This window comes from Perca flavescens, chromosome 11 (assembly GCF_004354835.1).
Source record: "Perca flavescens isolate YP-PL-M2 chromosome 11, PFLA_1.0, whole genome shotgun sequence".
Taxonomy (NCBI): Eukaryota; Metazoa; Chordata; class Actinopteri; order Perciformes; family Percidae; genus Perca; species Perca flavescens.
This window is the reverse complement of record NC_041341.1, coordinates 5,530,000-5,553,123: the sequence shown is the minus strand read 5'-3', so window position 1 is coordinate 5,553,123 and position 23,124 is coordinate 5,530,000. Positions and strand designations below refer to the sequence as shown.

At 43.5% G+C, this 23,124-nt stretch overlaps 1 protein-coding gene across 2 annotated transcripts in view; it reads right to left on the bottom strand.

Moving 5' to 3' along the window:
• Nucleotides 1-972: 972 nt before the first annotated feature.
• rubcnl (rubicon like autophagy enhancer) overlaps nucleotides 973-23,124 on the bottom strand; it is a 43,973-nt gene continuing 21,821 nt past the window's right edge. For both annotated transcript variants that reach the window (XM_028591457.1, XM_028591459.1), the window contains exons 4-17: nucleotides 20,166-20,377; nucleotides 19,456-19,553; nucleotides 17,024-17,303; nucleotides 10,674-10,719; nucleotides 10,467-10,572; nucleotides 9,546-9,682; nucleotides 8,911-8,975; nucleotides 8,727-8,766; nucleotides 7,730-7,807; nucleotides 7,055-7,175; nucleotides 4,336-4,397; nucleotides 2,440-2,593; nucleotides 2,011-2,101; nucleotides 973-1,258 (exon numbers count right to left, since the gene is read on the bottom strand). In XM_028591457.1, coding sequence (XP_028447258.1) covers nucleotides 1,155-1,258; nucleotides 2,011-2,101; nucleotides 2,440-2,593; nucleotides 4,336-4,397; nucleotides 7,055-7,175; nucleotides 7,730-7,807; nucleotides 8,727-8,766; nucleotides 8,911-8,975; nucleotides 9,546-9,682; nucleotides 10,467-10,572; nucleotides 10,674-10,719; nucleotides 17,024-17,303; nucleotides 19,456-19,553; nucleotides 20,166-20,377 — 1,594 coding nt within the window. In that variant the 3' untranslated portion in view covers nucleotides 973-1,154. The remainder of the gene's footprint in view (nucleotides 1,259-2,010; nucleotides 2,102-2,439; nucleotides 2,594-4,335; nucleotides 4,398-7,054; nucleotides 7,176-7,729; nucleotides 7,808-8,726; nucleotides 8,767-8,910; nucleotides 8,976-9,545; nucleotides 9,683-10,466; nucleotides 10,573-10,673; nucleotides 10,720-17,023; nucleotides 17,304-19,455; nucleotides 19,554-20,165; nucleotides 20,378-23,124) is intronic.

Genomic DNA, 23,124 nt, shown 5'->3' with positions numbered 1-23,124 from the left:
TAACTTTTTTGGCCACCAGCCACACAGGCTTTTTACCAGACAATGTTTTGGCTCAAAGGAAGCACCAGCATTGAACTTCTTAAGAATACACATTTAATGTTGTCAAGTTATTACGATTAAGTCCTGTTGTAAATCAGCCACGAAGCTCGCCATTGTCGCCAACTGTTCACTTGTTATTGAAAATTTCTTCTTTTACTTTTCTATGAATGATCCTCATCTTTTTGTCAATTGAAGGTTTTAGCCGGCCTCTTCACCCCAGTGATGTACCGCCACATTTTTTAGCTCAATTCGAGGAAATGACAGACTTGGTTGAAATGTGAAAAGAACAACAGTAAGTGGCAAAAAACAACTGAGTCACTTAATTCTCATTGGCCATCAGCCAACGTTGCAGATTGAGAGTTTTACCCGCCAATGGCAAGATTCGCCTCCATTTGGTACCTGGTTTCTCTCTCCCTGTTTCCTCCCAGGGTCACAACTCCCCTGTATTTCTCCCAATTTATGACAAATTTTCACACTTTTTTTCCTTTTTGTCATCTCAACCTGTTCCTACAACTCTAAACATCTACTTTTCTATCCAGACAACAATACAGCTACACCAAATGTTTTTTTTGTGGCATGCACGTGACTCAAAAGAGAACTGAGTCCTCCTCAGACAGAGAGAAATATGAAGAGTACTAAGAGAGAGAAATTCTCAAGCCAGACAGGCAAATTATTCTATAATTTAACCTAAAATGTTGCCGTGTACTTATTCATTTATTTTCATTCTTTAAAAGCTACCATAAGTGAAGGACACAATTATCTGAAAGAGACAGAAGCCTGCTTTGGTGTCGAAGTCTTTGTGAATTGTTGAGGTATCAAAGTTAGGGAGTATGGCTGCAGTCTATCAGTGTGACTCTAAGAAACACCATACAAACAGCATACAAAAAAACAAGGAAAAGACAAAAGACAATTTGAAAAGGTTTTGCACATAAGTCTGTTGTAGCGTGAAGAAACAAATTCACTCTTTAATTTCCACAGGAAACATGAAATATTTGAACACATGAGTTTGTATTCCCTGATTTTGAAAAGGGGATGGTCAGAGAAATGCATCAGTGCTTTATGTGAAACAGTGCTAAAAGTAATGCAGATGAATCATAGCTGCAGCCGTTCAGACGTCACTTCACAAATCCATCTTGACATTTTTTCCGTGATTGGATCCGTGCACATTTGGGACACTTCTTTTCCACAAAGCAGCGTTTGTGAAAGCAGGCCCTGCACACTGTAAAACAAGAAGCAAAATTAATACAGTTGATCATCTTATAACTACAATAATCATGTCCCTGCTTGCAAGGCAGGAAGTAAGATGTAGTGTTAGAGTGCCAGATTTTTGCCTAATGAGTGGATTGGGGGGGTGGATGTGTTAAACAAACGCAGGACTGGCTTGATTGGAAACTTAGACGTAGTCATACTTTCGATTCTCCAGTTAGATTCTAACCCCTAACCCTAAACTACCAGTTAAATTCTAACCCTAACCCTGAAACCCCAGTTAGATTCTAACCTTAACCCTGAAACCCCAGTTAGATTCTAACCCTAACCCTAAAACCCCAGTTAGATTCTAACCCTAAAACCCCAGTTAGATTCTAACCCTAACCTTGAAACCCCAGTTAGATTCTAACCTTAACCCTGAAACCCCAGTTAGATTCTAACCCTAACCCCTAACCCCAAAACCCCAGTTAGATTCTAACCCTAACCACTAACCGCAATCTCCAGTTAGCTTTTAGCACTGACTTAATATAGGGCCCTATGGAATCTGTCTTATAGCGTTTTTAAATTCTCAATTTCGCGAATATGTCTATGTCTCGTTATCACAGAAACTATTGGGCTTTTCATTAACGCTGCAATCAGTCTGTGACTGTCCCCAGCTGGATCCTCATTGGAAAAAAAACAGGACTAGTCACCATGCTAAACAACCTTTCTAGTGGGGATCCCTGTCCTTTACTTTAAAAGTAACAAGCATGTGTCAGTGCTTACCTGGACAGCGCTTACACGTGTCACTTTGAAAAGGAAAGATGATGTCTCTTTCTCTGCAGAACTCACAGATAAAACCTCTGGCCAGACACAACTGTGTGAAAAAAGTCAGAAGGATGTTTCAGATCAGAGAGGTTTGATTCCACAGCGAGTGCACGGACAACAGTCTCTCAAACAGCAAAGAAATATGTGATCTTTCACACCTGAGAATCTCTATTTGCTGCAGAAGGCCATTACATACATAATGCATTTATGTATATAGTGAATCCGATCTCATCCTCATAAAAACACCAAAGTCACACAATAACACAAACTAACTAGACATCAGATATATAGCAGATATATACTCTATAAATCATTAAGATTAAGGAACAAAAATAAAATTCTGTAATAGAAATATACTGTATGTATTTTGTAGATTTCCGTGCTGACCTCACAGTTTTCCACATGGTCGATAGCAGAGTGTAGCAACGCTCTGGCCAGAGCCATAAGCTGACCCTTCTTCACCCTCAACAGGTCCTCCATGGAAAAGAGGTGTGGCTGCTCCGTCAGGTGAGCAGGAAGCTGTTCAAACTCCGCCATCACCCTGAGACACAAACACACTGAAACTCTTTCCTCGTGATGGCACATATCTTGTGTCTGTGGGCTTCTGGTTAAACGTGAATATTTAGTTTGTGTTGGAGAGGTGTGTCTGAGTCCTTCACAGTAGATCAATACAGACCTCCCATGGAAAACTTTCCCAAGTTTTTTAGTTCCAGCAGCAATTACGACGTTTATAGTGGTGGCGCCCATTAGTAGTTATGACTTGTGTTTAAAACCGGGACCGTTACATTCTCCATTTGAGATATGAGGACGCCACCACTAGGGGCGCTAATTTATGAAAAGCTCCCGTGGGTTGTACAAGAGGATAGGAACAATCAATTGATATGGTCGTATGGTTTGGAAGACTTGTTGGCAAAACACTATTGGACTCTTTAAAATATATCACTTGGAGAAGAAAAATCGTTAGGAAGGCATGCACTGCTTCAATATGACGGAGCATTAGGGCCACATCAAGGGGAAACAATTAAGATATTTTTTATTAATTTTGCATTTTGAGAATAAAGTTGAAATGACGAGAATAAATTCAACTCCTTTATCACTTAATCACATTAGAGCAGCCATGTAGGCAACATCATAGATATGGGTTACATACTTGGAGTGCTCACCTGAGCTCCACTCCTTCAGGGTCAAACACTTAGATCAATTGTCTTGTTGTCTCTTGTGATGCAACATCTCCTCTCTGTATTGCGCGTAGGTGTAACCATCAGTACCCATAATGCATCTGTCCATACAAGTTATTTCAGTTTGCAGGAATAAGACCACCTCTTCCAATTTTGTGTGCTTTCTCCTTCTGAACAGACGCAATTTTCGATATAACGAAGTATAATTTCACGAGTTCATATCGGCCTTCACAAGGCATTTTGTAGAAGACTATTAGTTTGGTTTATTCTCAAAAGTCCGACTTGATTCTTGAAATATCAACTTTTTTCTCGACATGTCAACTTTATTCTCGAAATGGTATTTTCAAATGTATTCTCGTCATGTTGACTTCATTCTCGACGTTTCGACTTTATTCTCGAAAAAGGATTTCAACTTCATTCTCGTCACGTTGACTTTATTCTCGCCATTTCGACTTAATTCTCAACATTTTGACTTTATTCTCAAAATGCAAAATAAATAAATAATCTTCCTCCTTAATTTTTTTCCCCTTGATGTGGCCCTAATCCTCCGTCGTAGCTTCACTGATCAAGTGACAGAGACAGACACCTGTTTTAGAAAAGTTCCTCTCTTTTTTAAACGGTCTGGTTGTCAGTGGAGAAGGAAGTACTTTACTTAAGTACGGGTAGAAATACTACAGTGTAGTAAAATTACAAAATGTTTTGTGTAAAACACGAAGAACTGAAGAGATTGTTGGAACTTATTGTCTTTGTGAAAATAAGACGGTGCTCTTTGGTATAGGAGGACATTAACAAATCCAGTGAGCATCAATAAAAAATCCAATCCACTTTAGACAAAAAAGGTAAAATGCTTTTATTACATTCTAACTAGAATAAGTTTAAAAACATTGCATGTTTTGTGTGTTTGTGAAACAGGCATGCATCGCTCTGTGCCCAGGATCTTTTTTACGATGCTGCCACTGGATGGCACCAAAGCTGAACTGTTTTTAAATCCTACACTCCGTGGCCTTGTTACTGTAGTTTACAATCTCTAAACAAGTACAGTACTACAACATGATATTTCATCCAAAGGTTGTGGAAGATATATAAACATAAATGTTCTGTGTACCTTCCAGATAATCTGCAGGCTGTCAGCAGCTTCTTGATGCCGATCAGCTGATCCTGCAGCTCCTGAAGGAGAGAGGAACAGGAAGGAAGGAAGGAAGGAAGGAAGGAAGGAAGGAAGGAAGGAAGGAAGGAAGTTAAGGACAGGACAGTCAATAGAATTACCGAATAAAGTTAATGGTGCTGTTGTGTTCTCTGTGTTGGACCTGCTTTGAAGTGATTCAAGAACATTTTACTGACTTTTTGCCAGAGATGCAAGAAGTACTCTGACATGTTAAATAAAAGTACGACAATGTGAAAGCATTACAAGTTAAAGTCCAGCATTCAAATTGCAGTGCTTTAGTAAAGAAGTATATACAGAAGTATTATCAGTATCAGTATCGATACACTCAAAATATTGCAGTAAAACCTGTAAAATGTCTCTTGTGACATTAGATAATAATATATTGTAATATTAAACGACTCAAAATTGTCAAACATGTTTCTACTGAGGTGATCAACCCAATTGCAGAAAATGTAATCTAGATCCGAGTGCACAGATGTGATGCTGAGGCATTAACTTTGATATTGCGGTTTCACAATATTTTTTAGTGTACTGTCATGTGCTTTTCATTTCATTTTCTTTCGTCTTTGGCCTTTTGCAGTTGGACTATCGTATTGTTCTACAAGTGCCTAATATACAGACATTCAATATTGTAGTACTCACACTACTTGCGGCGTACAAGATGTTCACTGTACAAGTTGTGATATACATTTTGTTTTCATTGCAAAATGTGTCCAATGCTGATCCTGATGATTTGAACAACTTCCGTCCCATGTCCAACCTTCCATTTGTCTCCAAGATACTGGAGCGGGTTGCGGCAAATCAACTACATCAACATCTCAACTACAATGACCTGTATGAACATTTCCAGTCTGGTTTCCGTGATAAACACAGCACTGAAACAGCATTGGTGAAAAATCACCAACGGCCTATTCCGTGCAGCTGACTCCGGCCTACTGTCCATCCTCATCTTACTTGACCTGAGTGCTGCCTTTGACACCATCTCACATCCCCTCCTCATTGAATGTCTGGCCAACATTGGTATCACAGGTGGTGCACTCTCCTGGTTTTGTTCTTACCTCAAGGTCAACATTTTGTTCATCTCAAACACTATAAATCAGCTTGTGCGACTGCGCCACAGGGTGTCCCCCTGGGGTCAGTGCTTGGTCCTCTCCTCTTCGTTATATACCTCCTTCCCCTGGGCAAGATCATGAGACACCACAAAATAGACTTCCACTGCTATGCTGACGACACTCATCTCTACCTCTCCACAAAACCTTCATCTCCCCTTCCTCCCACCTCAGCAACTGTCTTCACGACATTCAAAACTGGATGAAAACAAACTTTCTGAAACATAATGGCAATAAGACAGAAGTCGTGCTCATCGGCTCCAAATCCACTCTTTCAAAACAGCATGACATCAACATTACCATAGATGAGATCTTGGTCCGTCTGCCAACTCAAGTCAAAAGCTTCGGTGTCATTCTGGACAGTTCCCTTTCATTCGAATTAAAGCAATTACCCGGACTTTGTTCTTTCACCTCCACAACATCTCCAGGCTCAGACCCTCACTGTCACAATCCAGCACTGAAACAGTCACATTGCGTCTGGGCTACTACAACTCCTTTTTTCACCGGTATCCCTTCTAAGCTTACAAACAGACTCCAACTCGTTCATAATTCTGCTGCTAGAATCCTCACTGGTACCAGGTCATTTGACACCTATTCTTATCAACCTACACTGGCTCCCTGTGCACAACATTTTTATTTTATACTGTTTATTGATCCCCAGTGGGGAAATCACAATTTACACTCTGTTTTGTTAGAAATCACTACACACAGGCCTGAAATACACACAGACATGCTCAGGATGTCAGAGTGAGTGGGCTGCCAGTGCTGGACCAGCACCCTGAGCCTTGCCCAGACCCAGGAGGTGCTCTCCAGCTACCAATCCACACTCTGTACTTTGGTCCGCACTGGGACTTGAACCAGCGACCCTCCGTTTCCCAACCCAAGTCCCTACGGACTGAGCCACTGCCACCATATTGAATTTAAGACCCTCCTCATCACCTACAAAGCACTCCATAATCTTGCACCATTCTGCCTCGCCACCATGGGGGCCAGGGCCTTCAGCTGTTCTGCACCAAGACTCTGTAATGCCCTACCCTCCAACATTCAACAGGCAGACACAGTCAATTAATTAAAAAAAAAATGTTAAAGAGCTACCTTTTTAGGAAAGCTTTTAATCTTTAAGTCTTCATAGCACTGCATCGCCATACAAACCCTTCTGACACACTTTCTTTACTGCTTTTCTTAGCACTTTTCAGATGCTATTTTGTTAAATGTATTTCTATAGAGCTAAATGTATTCTATTGTATTTTCTCCTTTTATACCCTCTTAAACATGTAAGATGTGCCCTGGACACTGTGTTCTTGAATGTTTGAGATAATGTCTAATGAATGCTTTGTAGTGTTAAGTTATCGACCTGATAATCTGAAAGCATTGTTTGATTTTGGCAGCCAGCAGAGTCAGGTGTTTAGTGAATATAGTTTGAGAATTTGGTTTTGTGTTTACGCTTTGGAGAAAATGGGTGAGGGTTTCAAGAAATGTGTATTAGCAATAGCGCAAAAAAATGTAAAACGGGTCAAATTGACCCGAGGACAACACAAGGGTTAACTCACCCTGAACTTTTCGAGCTCCTTCACTCGGCTGTAGAGAGTCTTCCCGACGCAGGTCAGGTCAAACAGCGGCTGCTGCCACACGGACTCCAACAGCTGTTTGGAGAAATCACTCACAGGGTATCTGCAATATTCATATAATTATGAGAGATTTAATGAAGAGATGAATGAAACTCCATTATTATTGAATCATGTTATATAAATAAGCATGCTTTTATTATTAACATTAGTCTTGTAAATAAGTATTGATGGCATTGTTACTTGCTCTCAGGTCTTCTGTCAGATCCTTTATTTAAATTCCAAACTGTTGTGTGTTTAATGGTCTAATCATCTCAGCTGGACTTGTAGTCCGTTATATTGTTGGATAGTTTACTTTATAATAAAACCTCAGATTTTATAAACTACATGTGTTTTGTGTGCAGAAATCTTAATGTGTAAAGTAACTAAAGCTGTAACAGAAGAATGTAGTGGAGTAAAAAGTACAATATTTCTCTCTGAAATGTAGCGCAGTAGCAGTAGAAAGCGGCATGAAAAGAAAAGACTCAAGTAAAGTACAAGTACCTCAACATTTGAAATTAGGGACAGTACTTGAGTAAATGTATTTCGTTACATTCCACCAATGCATTTTAACTTCATGTTTGACTAATATTCATATCCATAATATTGTTATTTTATTACCTGCCGAAGTCCCAGGAGGACAGAAGTCGACCTGGAATCACAGCCTCAGAGCCACCGTGGCAGCAGTCGCAGAAATACCTGACAGATGAATCACAAATTATTACAATCATTGGATTCAGCTTAATGATTTTGCTTAAAGACCAATACACGTAACCCTTGTTGTCTTCTCGTCCATGAGCTATTTTTTTCATCTGTTCAAAATTAAAGAAACTTTTTTGACGATATTTTCGATGTTTTTTGTTGGGTTTGGGTTACGTTCTTGAATAATGTGTCACTTAAAGGTGCAGTAGGTAAGCCTTATAAAATTAACTTTCTGTCATATTTGCTGAAACTGACCCTATGTTCCAGTAGAACTACATGAAGCAGGTCATTTAAAAAAACAAAATCTGTCTCCTCTAGCATCACCTACAGCCTGTAGTGCGATTTGCAAAAATCCACAGCGCCCTGTTCAGGGCTGGGGGAGGGTGTCAGCCTGCGTGTCAATCACTGTTCATGCACACGCATTCATTCTCCCTTGTTGGGGGGACGGGCTTAGTAGACCGTTTTGGGCTTTATCGCAAAAAGGGGAGGGACTGAGAAGTTGTTGATGTTAAAACATTTTGGCTAAGTCCTGGATCTTCACAGTCCTACCTACAGCACCTTTAAACGTACATTTTGTAAACCCACCCACAATCCTTCCCTAACCCTAACAAAACGGTTTAATCCTGCGAGTGGAAAAGAGACACCAAATCCAGAGCGTCAAAAAGTGATGCCAAGGGTCCCGACCAAGCGTGTTACCCAGAGCATCAAATATCGTCACGGATGGGACTACATTTTGAATGAGCTGAATGCCCCCGTCGTCTCACTGAGAAGCTAAAGGGCCCTGACCAAGTGGTGTGACACCCTGGGAGTGAGACTTCTTTTTTGACCAAAAAAAAGTTAGTTGAGTCAAGTAGAGCCCTAGCATACATTAGTATTCATAATTTACTGTATAATACTATCAGATTATTCAACTTACCTGCCAAGATATTCACAATACCGCAGTTTCTTGATGTACCCTGGTGGCAGAGAGAGAGAGAGAGAGAGAGAGAGAGAAAGATGCTGAACTCAGACAGGCTTTTTATAGCACCCTAATCTTTGCTTTATACTGTACAATGCCACCCTATCACACAATTTAAATATGTTTCCAGTTCGATACTCACTGGGCTCCACCGCTGTCCCACAGCCTGCACACAGGAAGTGCTGCAGAGCCACAACCTCACTGCGTCTGGAGGAGGAAACAGTCAACTTTGAACATCCATATACTATATCTATTTTATTTTATTTATTTTTTGTATTTGTATTGAATATCGTCAGATGTAGTTAGGTTTAGGCATCGAGAACCGGTTCCAACCAGTTCCAACTAAAGTTCCAAAAACAATTTCGTTGGAATCGTACGTTTTTAAACGAAATCGTTTTTTAATGGAATTGTTTGGAAAATGGGGTTCTTTAATCCGATCATCATTGTTCCAAATTTACCACCCGCAAGTTTTGGTTTCCGTAGCAGCCAACGTTCTTCCAGACCCTTGTTGTATTGCAGCCATGGGGCACAGAAAACAGCACTCTAAAATCTGTGGCTTTAATTTACCTTGAAAAGGCCTGGTTAAGCTAAATCACAATTTAATCAAATTAAAATGTTCTTCTTATCTGTGAAATAAGCACGTGACCCAATTCAACTCCAACCCCTCAAATAATCAAAATCAAGAATCGCAATGAACTGGAATTGGAAGGAAGAATCGAGATTGGAATCCGAATTGTTAAAATCCAAACGATGCCCAACCCTAGACGAGGTGAGGACCTGTGTGTCGGCTGAGCAGTGAAGATGATCTGGAAGCGTGGCGGGGCCCAGCTCAGGGATCCTCTCATCCTGGTCCTCAGTCTGATCTCCTCTGCCATGCTACCGCTGCTTACCACCACACCTCCAGTTCCTGGCAGCTGGCAAGACATTTAGTATTAAATGACGAGGCATTTTTCTTGATACTTGATACAAAAGAAGTACATTTGGTTGGTGCCCAAAAAGTTCGGTATCCAGCCCTAACCTTGAGGAATACAAAATAATTCATATACAAAGAAATGTTTTTAATTTCCCCTCCCATGCTGATCCCACACGTTATTCTTAGCATGCTTACTGTAAGGTCAAGCCTGCAGTTACCATTTATAACTACTAACTATAACATATTTGGCATGAAGGCTGACAGGACGTTTCAGAGGTATGCACTTTCATGAAATGAACTGTTGGAGATGCGGACATTTTTAGCTGCTTTTGTCAAGCATTCATAAATATGGCTATGTAAAGTAAAGCGCTGTAATTGGTATGTGTTCCACGTATTTATTATTGTCAGCTACACATTGACTGCTGCTGTATAAGAACGGGAAGATCCACCTAGGGAGGAGGCCGGGGGGATGTTTGGCTCGTAACACACAGGGCTTTCAAGCTGGGGAGCTGAGTTCATGTCCCGCAAAAGGAAATGGGTGATTCTGTCCCGGGAGTGTTTTACCCCAAACCAAAATTATTTTCTAATCTCAACTAGTTGTTTAGGAGTCTAAACTGACCTGTTTTCATTCTAACCCCCTAACCCGAACCCCTAAACCTAACCCCTAACCCGAACCCCTAAACCCAACCCCTAACCCTAAATCTGAACACGTGGTGTCTGGATTAAAAGAGTTCTAAAGCGCGAGTTTCCACAGGTGACGTCTGGTCTCTGTGATGTGTTCTCACCTCCTGCAGGGAGCTGCGGAGGCTTTTCCTTCCACGCCGAGGCTCATGGGAGGGAAGCCAGCTCCTCCTGAAGTCCAGCACCAGTTGCTGGGCCAGCCACTCTGCACTGAATCATGAGAAACCACACATTGACGCACAAAATCTGGAATAAAAGGTGTAGATTTGGACACACGCTCGTCATCGTCGTGATTTGTGTGTTTTTCTTACTTTGTGACAAAATGCGTCGGTGTCAATGTCCTGTCGACTACGTAGTCTGAAAAGAAAACACAGAACATTCAGGCATGTTTAAGAAGATTACATATCTGCAAAGTAACAAGTAACTAAAGTCATCAAATAAACATTGTGAATTTTAAAGAATTACATAGGAGAGAATGGAACTACTCAAGTAAAGTACTAAAGTACAATACTTAGTTACTTTCCACAACTGGCAAAAATGTGACGATAGCTACGTTTCTATCCACCTGGTTTATGCACATAAGGATACAATGGATACAATACAAAACGCATCAAGTCCTCCAAACTGTACTATGATGTCGGTCGCTCATTCTTACCGTCTAATACAGCGGTTTTCCCCTGGGGGGCGCCAAAGAGTCACAGGGGAGGAGCAACAAACGAAGAAAAGATAACTCTGTATGCAGCTCTATTGATATTGGGAATTGTGCGTGCGTGTATTAGCTTTAAAATGCATCGTTTCCTTGTCCCAAGTCAACAGAAGTCAGCATTAAGGGAGGAGACAGGACCCAGCAAAAATGTAGGGAATATGATCCTGAGTTTATTCCCTAGGTTTTTGCTGGTTTTTAGGATTCACCTGGTCAGGGTCCGAGGCTGCACCTTTGCCGTAGTGTGACAGAGACTGGGAGGAATGCCGATCATGCGTTTCTGGTTGTCTGCGGAGAGCGAGTTCCCCCAGATCTCCACTAAGGTTATGAAAGTCCTAATCCCCTTCACCTCCACCTACTTGTGTGAGCTTTCTGCACTGACCCTGATTAAAAACAAATACAGATCAAGGCTGCAGGGTGGAGGACGACTTGCGTTTATTTCTCTCTGCAGTGCAGCCCCGCATCAAACACCTCTGCGCATTTCCTTATTTTATTTAACCTTTATTTAACCAGGTTAGTCTCATTGAGATATAAAATCTCTTATTCAAGAGAGACCTGGCCAAAATAGCAGAACAAGTATGTTACATAAAACATCAATCACAAAAGAGGCAAAGACATCTCAAGTGCATTTCAATTAAATAAAACCTCACCACTGACGCAGACGCGGCGTCAGCTGATTATGCCGGCTGTATTCCCGAATGTATTCTGAAAAGTTGACTGACAAATATGAAACCTGACGTCGCTTAGTATCTACTCGCTGTAAAAAGCTGCGCAGCTTCAGGTCCATGGATGCGCTCTGCTGTCGACATGCTGAAGCAGATGTGTCGCGTTTGTGCTCTGTGTATTTCTGCCGTAGTTTCGGTTTTCCACATCCGACGTAGAGCAGCGTTCAGACACTTCCCTAAACTCGGTCTCATTCAGAGACCAGAGTCTCAAACGGGGCTCTGAGTCTGTCAGGAGGTCTGAGATCTACCGTATCGGCGGAGCAATCACGTAACGCACAGCAGACTATGGTGCAGGTAGATTATTTTCTGAAATATAGTGACTTTATTCTTGTAATAGGCTATTATCACTTTATTTTTCACAAAATACCACGACTCCTCCACACCCCAGAGAACACAGATGGGATGAGATATATTTTGAATGTGCACAAAGTTTTGGACATGAGCAGAAATCTTGCTCAAACATCTGAAATATTACAGTCCAAGGGTTTATTAATAAATTACAATGAATAATGTATAATTGAGGTGAATAATTGTCATGTACACATTTACGGAGGTTACTTCCCCAACAAAAGATGCAAAAGAGGGAAGAGTAAATTATGCCTAGGCTACATGTGTGCTGACTCAGATATAATTAGAAAAGTCCATCCAAAGGAGAATAAATAGTTGAAAGCAATACAGAATGCCTGTGAGCCTTACTGCAATATATTCCATTATGTTTTTATATTTGGATTGTAATCGGTTTTCCTTTACATATAGATATTTCCATCATATTAATTCAGAAAAAGGTAGAAATAAGGGCATACAAAATTCACTAGAATGCATGAAATTAAGTGTTTAATGCTCCCCCCACATCCTAAGTCGCCACACAGATATGGAAACAAAACATGGCCTTTGGGTTGCCAGGCCACTTATGATTAGGCCAAATGTTGGTTCCATCTAACTTGCCGATAACAAATGTTTTTGTTGACTTGTGAATAGGCCCACTGACGTTCAGTGATTTTAAAAGTAGCCTCAATTAGGCCTGCATGAAGTTGGAAATGATTTGCTGTTGCAAAAAATTGCTTATGAATGCACTTTTTAAAAAAGTTGTGGAAATAAAATGTCTTCAAATACAATATAAAACAATATTTACATTTTATCAGTTGTTATTGAAACTCATCAAACACCCAAAAGATGGCATTTACTGCAGAGGCGTGTGTGGGTTAGGGCAGGCGGACGGGATTTTGGGGAAGGGGGGGCTCGGCTGTCCTTACCTACTCTAAGGGGATGCTCACATTCACCCAATTTGAAAACCGCTGCCGTAATACATTTGTCAAATTCAAGGCTCGCGGGCAAAATCCGGCCCCTTGCAAATTTTGATCCCGCACCTCATGTCAATTTAGTTTCACAATAACATTTTGACCCGCCTAGTTGTTTGCTAAGCCAAAAAGATGGGAAACTGTGCCAAGCAATTTGGCAGATCTGCCGACTATAAGACAGATAGGTTTCATACTCGGGCTGCAAAACAGGTTGCTGTAAAAAATGTAATCACTGTTTTGCTTGATTTGCTAAACTCTACGATGGCTCAGGAACTTTTATGCTGACTTTTTTAGGGCTTTATGTCGACCAAACTGTAAGTGAGAAAGCTATATTAGACATGCAATTAAACAGAAGAAGCAAGGTAGAGATGGAGTGACCCTGCCCGGAGGAAGCCCGGGGCCCCCGTCTGGAGCCAGGCCCAGACGGCGGGCTCGTCGGCGAGCGCCTGGTGGCCGGGTTTGCCACGGAGCCCGGCCGGGCACAGCCCGAACAAGCTACGTGGCTCCCATCTCTCCAGCCCATGGGCCCACCACCTGTGGGAGGAACCGTTGGGGTCGGGTGCGATGCCACATGGGGGGCAGTGAAGGTCAGGGGCCTCGACGGACCAGACCCGGGCGGCAGACGCTGGCTCTGGGGACGTGGAACGTCACCTCTCTGTGGGGGAAGGAGCCGGAACTGGTGCGGGAGGTGGAGCGCTACCGGTTAGATCTGGTGGGGCTTACCTCACGCACAGTCTCGGTTCTGGAACCATACTCCTGGATAGGGGTTGGACTCTTTTCTTCTCCGGAGTTGCCCAGGGTGTGAGGCGCCGGGCGGGTGTGGGGATACTCACAAGCCCCGGCTGAGCGCCGCTGTGTTGGAGTTTACCCGGTGGACGAGAGGGTCGCCTCCCACGCCTGCGGGTTGTGGGGGAAAACTCTGACTGTTGTCTGTGCATATGCACCAAACAGGAGTTCGGAGTATTCGGCCTTCTTGGAGACCTTGACTGGAGTCCTGCATGGGGCTCCAGTGGGGGACTCCATTGTTCTGCTGGGGACTTCAACGCACACGTGGGCAATGATGGAGACACCTGAGAGGCGTGATTGGGAGGAACGGCCTCCCTGATCTAAACCAGAGTGGTTGTTTGTTGTTGGACTTCTGTGCTAGTCATGGATTTTCTATAACGAACACCATGTTCGAACATAGGGATGCTCATAAGTGTACCTGGTACCAGAGCACCCTAGGTCAAGGTCAATGATCGATTTCATAATCGTTTCATCTGATCTGAGGCCGTATGTTTTGGACACTCGGGTGAAGAGAGGGGCAGAGCTGTCAACCGATCACCATCTGGTGGTGAGTTGGGTCAGGGGTGGGGGAAGACTCTGGACAGACCTGGTAAGCCCAAACGTGTAGTGCGGGTAAATTGGGAACGTCTGGAGGAGGCCCTGTCCGACAGACTTTCAACTCACACCTCCGGGCGGAGCTTTTCGTGCATCCCTGTGGAGGCTGGGGCATTGAACCCGAGTGGACAATGTTCAAAGTTTCCATTGCTGAAGCTGCGGCGAGGAGCTGTGGTCTTAGGATCTTAGGTGCCTCAAGGGGCGGTAACCCACGAACACCGTGGTGGACACCAGTGGTCAGGGAAGCCGTCCGACTGAAGAAGGAGTCCTTCCGGGATATGTTATCTCGGAGGACTCCGGAGGCGGTTGCAGGGTACCGAGGGGCCGAAGGGCTGCAGCCTCTGCCGTGAAAGAGGCAAAGCAGCGGGTGTGGGAGAAGTTTGGAGAAGACATGGAGAAGGACTTTCGGTCGGCACCAAAGTGTTTCTGGAAAACTGTTCGCCACCTCAGGGGGGGAAGAGGGGAACCATCCAAGCTGTGTACAGTAAGGATGGGACACTGTTGACCTCCACTGAGGAGGTAATAGGGCGGTGGAAGGAGCACTTTGAGGAACTCCTGAATCCGACTAATACGCCCTCTATGTTAGAGGCAGAGCTGGAGGATAACGGGGATTGTCGTCGATTTCCCAGGCGGAAGTCACTGATGTAGTCAAACAACTACACAGTGGCAAAGCCCCGGGATTGATGAGATCCGTCCAGAAATGCTCAAGGCTCTGGGTGTGGAGGGGCTGTCCTGGTTGACACGCCTCTTCAACATTGCGTGGAAGTCTGGGACGGTGCCAAAGGAGTGGCAGACTGGGGTGGTGGTTCCTCTTTTTAAAAAGGGGGACCAGAGGGTGTGTGCCAATTATAGGGGTATCACACTTCTCAGCCTCCCTGGTAAAGTCTACTCCAAGGTGCTGGAAAGGAGGGTTCGGCCGATAGTCGAACCTCGGGTTGAGGAGGAACAATGCGGATTCCGTCCTGGTCGTGGAACAACGGACCAGCTCTTCACTCGCAAGGATCCTGGAGGGAGCCTGGGAGTATGCCCAACCGGTCTACATGTGTTTTGTGGATTTGGAGAAGGCGTATGACCGGGTCCCCGGGAGATACTGTGGGAGGTGCTGCGGGAGTATGGGGTGAGGGGGTCTCTACCAGGGCCATCCAATCTCTGTATGACCAAAGTGAGAGCTGTGTCCGGGTTCTCGGTAGTAAGTCGGACTCGTTTCAGGTGAGGGTTGGCCTCCGCCAGGGCTGCGCTTTGTCACCAATCCTGTTTGTAATATTTATGGACAGGATATCGAGGCGTAGTCGGGGTGGGAGGGGTTGCAGTTTGGTGGGCTGGGGATCTCATCGCTGCTCTTTGCAGATGATGTGGTCCTGATGGCATCATCGGCCTGCGACCTTCAGCACTCACTGGATCGGTTCGCAACCGAGTGTGAAGCGGTTGGGATGAGGATCAGCACCTCTAAATCGGAGGCCATGGTTCTCAGCAGGAAACCGATGGAATGCCTTCTCCAGGTAGGGAATGAGTCCTTACCCCAAGTGAAGGAGTTCAAGTACCTTGGGGTTTTGTTCGCGAGTGAGGGGACAATGGAGCGGGAGATTGGTCGGAGAATCGGCGCAGCGGGTGCGGTATTGCATTCAATCTATCGCACCGTTGTGGACGAAAAGAGAGCTGAGCCAGAAGGCAAAGCTCTCGATCTACCGGGTCAGTTTTCGTTCCTACCCTCACCTATGGTCATGAAGGCTGGGTCATGACCGAAAGAACGAGATCCAGGGTACAAGCGGCCGAAATGGGTTTCCTCAGGAGGGTGGCTGGCGTCTCCCTTAGAGATAGGGTGAGAAGCTCAGTCATCCGTGAGGAGCTCGGAGTAGAGCCGCTGCTCCTTTGCGTCGAAAGGAGCCAGTTGAGGTGGTTCGGGCATCTGGTAAGGATGCCCCCTGGGCGCCTCCCTAGGGAGGTGTTCCAGGCACGTCCAGCTGGGAGGAGGCCTCGGGGAAGACCCAGGACTAGGTGGAGGGATTATATCTCCAACCTGGCCTGGGAACGCCTCGGGATCCCCCAGTCGGAGCTGGTTAATGTTGCTCGGGAAAGGGAAGTTTGGGGTCCCCTGCTGGAGCTGCTCCCCCCGCGACCCGACACCGGATAAGCGGACGAAGATGGATGGATGGATGGATTAAACAGTCAAAAATATTTGACTTTCAATAAAATAAAACCATGTCAATAAACTATACAGGTTGGCCCTTAAAGGAACATGACAGGACAGCATTACAGCACGCACGGAGATGAGAAGGGTATGTATCGACTTGTCTTACTCTGGGGGTTACGGTGAATGAGCTAAATTCCCAATAAGTCGCTGTGTTCCTTTAATGTGATTCTTATTTTCCAGTGTGGCTCTTAGTGAAATTGAGTTTGACACCCCTGGTCTAACATTTGTTTCGTAAAGTACTTTGCTGTTTGCAATTGGCGTAACATAAGAAAATGTTTTAAAACTCACTCCTAAAATATTGCATCTTACTCCAGTTATAATCTATATTCTGTTATTTCTAAATGTGCAGTGTAAATCATTTTACCTTCAAACCCGCTGTCATTGGAGAGGACAGAGAAAGTCTTTGGCAGATGTTCAGCTTCCTCATCATCCTGTGTGCGTTGGTGTGTGTGCGCGCCGGAGTAGTGTGTGTTTCCGTGTGATGTCTCGCTGTTGTCTTGTGTGTGTCTCTGTTCGTCCTCCGCCGCGCTCCTGTGTCTGTCTCTGCACGTGTCGCAGTGTGTCCACCCCTCACCGCTCAGACTCCACTTCACAGCTTCCAGCACCTCCAGCACCATGTCCACCACGACGAAATGAGCATTCTCCTGCAAACACAGCCATTATAATCTCAACATACGGACACTGGGTTATCGGGAGTCAGTGGTGCCGGCAGCAGTGATACTGTACGCACTCTGCGTACGTTGTTTTCTGTGAGACATGCAACGCATCTAACGATAACACTGAGTAAATGTGCACAGGAGCAATAGCCGATAGCAGCTCTTTTCTGCTCTCTGCTCTGTTCACAGTAGTTATTTTCGCACTAATTTTACGTTATTTCACCAACAACCCGTCCACTATTAATCAGAATGCACATTTTGACTCGATCCGTAGACAAACTGGTTGCTGGACACTAGGACTGTCCTCGACTAAAGAAATTCTTAGTCGACTAACACTTATAGGATTTTGTCGACTAATCCATTAGTTGATTTAATTGACAGAGCTGTGCGCTTTGAGAGGTGGTTAAGACTAGAAAAGCACAATATAAATGTAGTTAATTAACCATCTGTAAAACTGAGTTTCTCCACAATTAATCCTGCAAAAGCACCACTTTAAATCTTGTGTTTACCATAAATTTACCAAAAAAGTTTCTTCAAAATAAGTAATTAAGCATTAATAAGCATAAAAAATGACTAATCGACTAAAGAAATCTTAGTCGACTAAGACCAAAACGACCGATTAGTCGACTAATCGACTAAGAGGTGGCAGCCCTACTGGACACTAAGTATCGCTAAACCCGCGGACGGAGCTAGCATGTTGTTTGAATCATGTGTGTTAAAGAGCTTTTTAACAAGCAGACAAGCAGCGGCGCAACCTGCAATGTTTACATACATCCCTGCGTACTTTTACACATCCCCTCCAATATTTTAATATGCTAAACATACTACAGGCACCTATGTAGATTTGCAATGTTCACTTCATGCTTACGGCCTTGAACTGCATCTTGCAGACGTGTAGCGTTAATTTCTGAAGATGTGCACAACCTACGCTCTAACAGAACGCAGGATACACGTGGCAGCCATCTTACGTACGCGAAAACGTTAAAAGCAAGTATATCTGGGCCTTAAAGGACAAATCCAGCGCAAAATGAACCTAGGGGTTAATAACACGTGTACTGAGTCGAACGTTCTCTGGGACATGTTTTCATGCTAATCGAATGTGACCAGTTTTAGCACAAACTGCTAATTAACTTATAACGCTAGTCGTCGGGGCACGAGGAAAGTAAAAATAAATCACTATTTCTACACCCCTAAAAAGGCTCAAAATAGCACCACACTTCCACTGTAGCATAATGAGGGTCCCTACATGTAAACCGAAGCATTGAGAACTTTGTAAGTGGACAGACAGTTTATTAAAAAGATAGTTTAGAAAGACAGTACCGTTCATGTATACAGGCAGGCGCCATCTTGTGTTACTGTGCAGCCCGGTCTCATGGCAGTTCGTTATATGGTTACGTTATTGAATCTATTAAGTCGTGGACAGGACACGTAAATGTTATTTTTTTTCCTGTGGCGATTACGAATTTTAAAGCAATGTATTTCAATGGGAAGCATATTTCGTGATCACAGAACGATGACGGTAGCGAGTAGTATCGATAAGACGAAAGTCCGCGCAGGGAGGTTGGTCGGGGGGGAGTGGATGGGTCAAACAACACGGGACTTTCACTACGGAGACCGGGCATCGCGTCCCGCGTGGTGCAGTTCCTTTCCTCGTTATTCTCTTCCTTACCACAACCGTCCCGTTATTGTGGCGCCTCATTTCCCCGCTGTTGCGTTCGAAAATCGTGACCTGTAGACGTTCAAACTTTGTGGCGTGTACACGAAATAAACGACAAAATCGTGACCTGTACACAAATTAATAAATCAAAATAACGTGACTATTTCACGACCTGGCGTGAGACCGGGTTGTACTGTGGTTACTGGTTGCGTTCGTCGTTCGACTGGTCATGATTCTTTTCCCAAGATGGCGCCCGCATGTATACGTGAACGGTACTGTCTTTCTAAGCTATCTTTTTAACTAACTCAAAATCATATGAGTGTTAGTCAGCTAAGAATTTCTTTAGTCAGGGATAGACCTAAGTAGGACTACAGTTGAAAATTAGCTGACTGGCTAACACTGGCGCATTTACAGAAATGTTGATTAATGTGCATTGTCCTAATCAAAAATAAATAAATAAAGTAATAAAAACTGTAACTGTACCTTTTCCAGCTCACAACTGCTCTTAAAGATGTCTGCAGAGAATTCGGAGATATCACTGCTCCCTCTTTCTTTGCTGGGTTGGGTTGAGGTGGAGAGGCCTGGCAAAGCGCACACACACACAAACAGACGCACAAACAGACGCACCAACACACACACACACACACACATACACAGACGCACACACACAGACACAAATGCAAAAACCCCCGATTATTTTCCATTACAATTAATCTGTCGAACATTTTCTCAATTAATGGAAGTTCTTTGGTCTATAAAACGTCAAAGTTACATGTTACTGTCACAGAGAAGTGAAGAAACTACAACATATTCACATTAACAAGCTGAAATCACAAGTTGTACTTTTTTCCCATAATAAAATGACTCAAGGCTAACCCTTAGGTAAACCTATCCAAATAGTTGGCAATTCATTTAGTAGTTGACAGCTAATGGGTTCATGTTTGCAGTAGGGATGCACCGAATCCAGGATTCGGCTTCGGATTCAGCTGAATATTGGGCTTTTTGACGGGGTTGGGTTTTTGCCGAACCTTTTGAATTTTTTATAATTATAATTATTTTTCAGTAGGCATTGTTTCCTGTTTGTAGGGAGCAGGGAGTTGGGGAGAAAGGGGTTTCTGGGTAAACACAGAGGTCTCTGGGAAACAGCAGGTGTACACAGCCACTAAAGATACACCTGTAGTGATTTTGTCTACCTGATGAGCCTTGCCCCGGCTGTCCACTGAAGGGAAGCTGGAGACGGTTGGGGTCTGTTGAGGCGGAGACACAGTGCGTCTTCTTGTCCTCCCGAGGGGACGGCTGGTGACAGGGGTTCGCTTTGGGTCCCACATCCTCCCCGCTGGTGTCTGCCAGGCGCCCACACTGATCCAGAGACAGCGAACCAGAGGCAGGGGACGGGGAGCCGGAGCTATAAGAAGTTATGTTTCACTTTAGTCCTATCTATCAGGGGAATAAACCTACAACCTCACACACTCCAGTTCTATAAACCTGTGGGCCAGAATGTGTTTGTGTGGAAAAATGACAGACTTGTTTGGGGGGGTGACAATAACATTTCTTTAACACTGAAAGCAGCAGCAGCACCTGTTCATCCAAGAAAACCTGCTTGCGCTTTCCTTTTTTATAGATATATTTCGCTGCATAACAATAAAACAGCCACAATACATGGGTTTCTCGTCAACGTCATCACTGCTAGCGCACGCAACCGGGGGGCAGAAAGAAGACGTGTTTTGTGTAGCTAGCTAGCTAGCTAGTAGCGGCGTAGCGTAAGTCAAAATGCCAAGGAGTTGTTACGTAGTTAATTGTACAAACAGAGCCAGTGATGGGTGCCTGATGTTTAACACACCTAGGGGGAAGCATGCTTTTGCCAAAAACCGGCGGAGGTTATGGCTTCAAGCCATCAGAGGGGCAGATTGGGGTCGTGTGCAAGAGTCAGGCTCCCATTGTATCAGTCAGAAAAGTTGCAGCTTGTTGTTGTTCAGCTCAGTGATATCTACCTGTCAGGGCTGTGGTACTCGAGTCCGGACCATAGACAATTAAAGGTCCGGACTCGAGACAAGTTTAGACAGCTAGCTAAAGCTACGCCGATGTTTTGCTAACGTTAGCGCAACAGTGTTAACCTAGCCTACTAGGTAAATATTACGACTGCCTTCGGAGTTTACTATATCTGCGTCCACGTTGCCAACATAAGACCTGTGGCGTTAGTGCTCCTTTTGTACATAACTTTATTGAATGAAATATTAAGCTTCGCTCCTCTGAGATGGGTGGGTTTTTGTTACGTTACATACAAAGCTAACTGGCTATAGTTAGCCTACATTAGCTAGCGGACATTAGCTAACGTTGCCGAGACAGTGGCAGTAGAGCTTCGGCGAGCTAACCAAGACAGTGTTGTCGCGCTCTCGCCCACAATCAACCTCTGCTGCGAAACACAATCAACCTGCAGTGATGTTTTGAAACTAACATATCGTACCTTTTCCCAGAAATCCTGGCCATTATTTTAAGACATAAACCAACCATAAGGGTACACTCAGGAGTAACCCTGCTGCTAACACGGGCTATTACATTAGCCTAAAATGATAATTATAGCCATACATATATATCACAGTAACACTGCAAAATTAAAGACCGACAAACAGATCCAACTACCCAGATAGCAAGCACATTTGGGCCGATTCCGGCTGAAAAGCGCTACTGTCGGCTCAGTGTCGGCATCGGAGTAAAGATAATGGGCCAGAGTCGTGCCGACTGTGTACACAACACTTCTGGCTGACATACAGCTTTTTATTAAGAGCCAGTGTCGGCTTAAAGCAGTTTTACTTGCGCTGGCTCAAATACAGCGTTTTATTAATGGGCCAGTGTCGGCTAGAAGCAGTTGTACTAGTGTCAGTTCCGTACTCGGTCTAGCTGTGTATTTTTACCATCGGCCCGAGTTCGTTTTGTCACAGTGAGAATTATGGAACTCATGAAAAAAAGGTTTTGGCGGTTAAATTCTAGGACTCTGCCGGAGATTTGCAGTCTGCAGAAGATTTCATTTTCGGGAGGAACATTTTCAGCGGCAGAAAAGGCAAGTAATTAAATTTAATGTTCATTACAGTGTTGTATAACATTTAGAAGCTGTTGTAAATTGTCAAGAAGAATTGTATTTTAATATCTTTATAACAATTAGGTCGTTTGTGATGATAGGCTATCAGAAAACATTCTGGTATGTTATCACAAATAGGCTAGATGAGTGCGATCTCATTGTGTAAATTTAATTAATTATCTTGTTTTATTATTATAACTGCTCCAGTGCACATATATATATATATATATATATATATATATATATATATATATATATATATATATATATATATATATATATTCAAATCTTAAATCTCAGACCATACTGATATTGCAATATTCCTTCCCTCTCTTCAATTGTTATTGTATATTTTTGGTAAATTTAAAAATTCTACTGTATTGTTATATTGCATACTTAACAGTATTTTTTTATACATATATTTCTTACTGTCCTTTCTGTTTATATATATTTCAACTAAGGGCGATAGATAAATATTAATATAATATTAAGATAATATAATATTAAGAAAAGTTTGCTTACTCAAAGTGTTTTGGTTTGGCATTAATGGATGTGTGTGTGTGTGTGTGTGTGTGTGTGTGTGTGTGTGTGTGTGTGTGTGTGTGTGTGTGTGTGTGTGTGTGTGTGTGTGTGTGTGTGTGTGTGTGTCATTTCTTCCTCCAGAGTCAACATTGGAACCAGCAAGAAACATGTCGTAGTTTCTGGACCACATCTGGCCCGGGGACCAAGCCGAGTCTCAGCCAGATCTGTCTTACAGTGCCTGGGCCAGAACTGGGCCACATAACACTGTCTCTTTACAGTATCTGGGCCAAATAAAACACTGTCACTTTACAGTATCTGGGCCAAATAAAACACTGTCACTTTACAGTATCTGGGCCAAATAAAACACTGTCACTTTACAGTATCTGGGCCAAATAAAACACTGTCACTTTACAGTATCTGGGCCAAATAAAACACTGTCACTTTACAGTATCTGGGCCAAATAAAACACTGTCACTTTACAGTATCTGGGCCAAATAAAACACTGTCACTTTACAGTGTTTGGGCCAAATAAAACACTGTCACTTTACAGTGTC